A 513-nucleotide genomic window follows, 5' to 3' on the forward strand; every position below is an offset into this window, starting at 1 on the left:
TCCCAGCACTCCCAGTGCTCCCAGCACCCCGTGTCTCCCATCCCAGCGCTCCCAGTGCTCCCAGCACCCCGTGTCCCCCATCCCAGTGCTCCCAGTGCTCCCAGTGCCGTGTCCCCGCAGGTTCGGGCGCCGGGCGCTGCTCACCTGGTGTTACCTGCAGCTGGGGGCGACGGGGGTGGGCACGGCCGCCGCCCCCTCCCTCCTCGTCTACTGCCTGTGCCGCTTCCTCACCGGGCTGGCCATGGCCGGGGTGTCCCTCAACTCCGCCTCCCTGTGTGAGCCGCCCCCCCGGGCACCCCCATCCCACGGGAGGGACCCCCAGGAGGGAGGGGACCCCTGCGGAGGGGTGGGACCCCCATGCCAGGGAGGGACCCACACATCCACCCCCAAACCCACTGACCCATGGGGGGTCCTGGCCCCAACCCCACTGACCCCACCCCACTGACCCCATCCCACTGACCCCATTCCACTGACCCCATCCCACTGACCCAACCTGACCCCATCCCACTGACC

General features: G+C 71.3%; 1 protein-coding gene across 1 annotated transcript in view; it reads left to right on the forward strand.

Moving 5' to 3' along the window:
• LOC121660988 (solute carrier family 22 member 6-like) overlaps positions 1 to 513 on the forward strand; it is a 4,302-nt gene that overhangs the window by 2,781 nt on the left and 1,008 nt on the right. Inside the window, exon 4 of the mRNA XM_042020627.1 lies at positions 121 to 275. Within this exon, the coding sequence (XP_041876561.1) occupies positions 121 to 275 (155 nt within the window). The remainder of the gene's footprint in view (positions 1 to 120; positions 276 to 513) is intronic.

This window comes from Corvus kubaryi, unplaced genomic scaffold (assembly GCF_017639235.1).
Source record: "Corvus kubaryi isolate FWS band 111438036 unplaced genomic scaffold, C.kubaryi_AGA036_p1.0 37034, whole genome shotgun sequence".
NCBI classification, from domain to species: domain Eukaryota; kingdom Metazoa; phylum Chordata; class Aves; order Passeriformes; family Corvidae; genus Corvus; species Corvus kubaryi.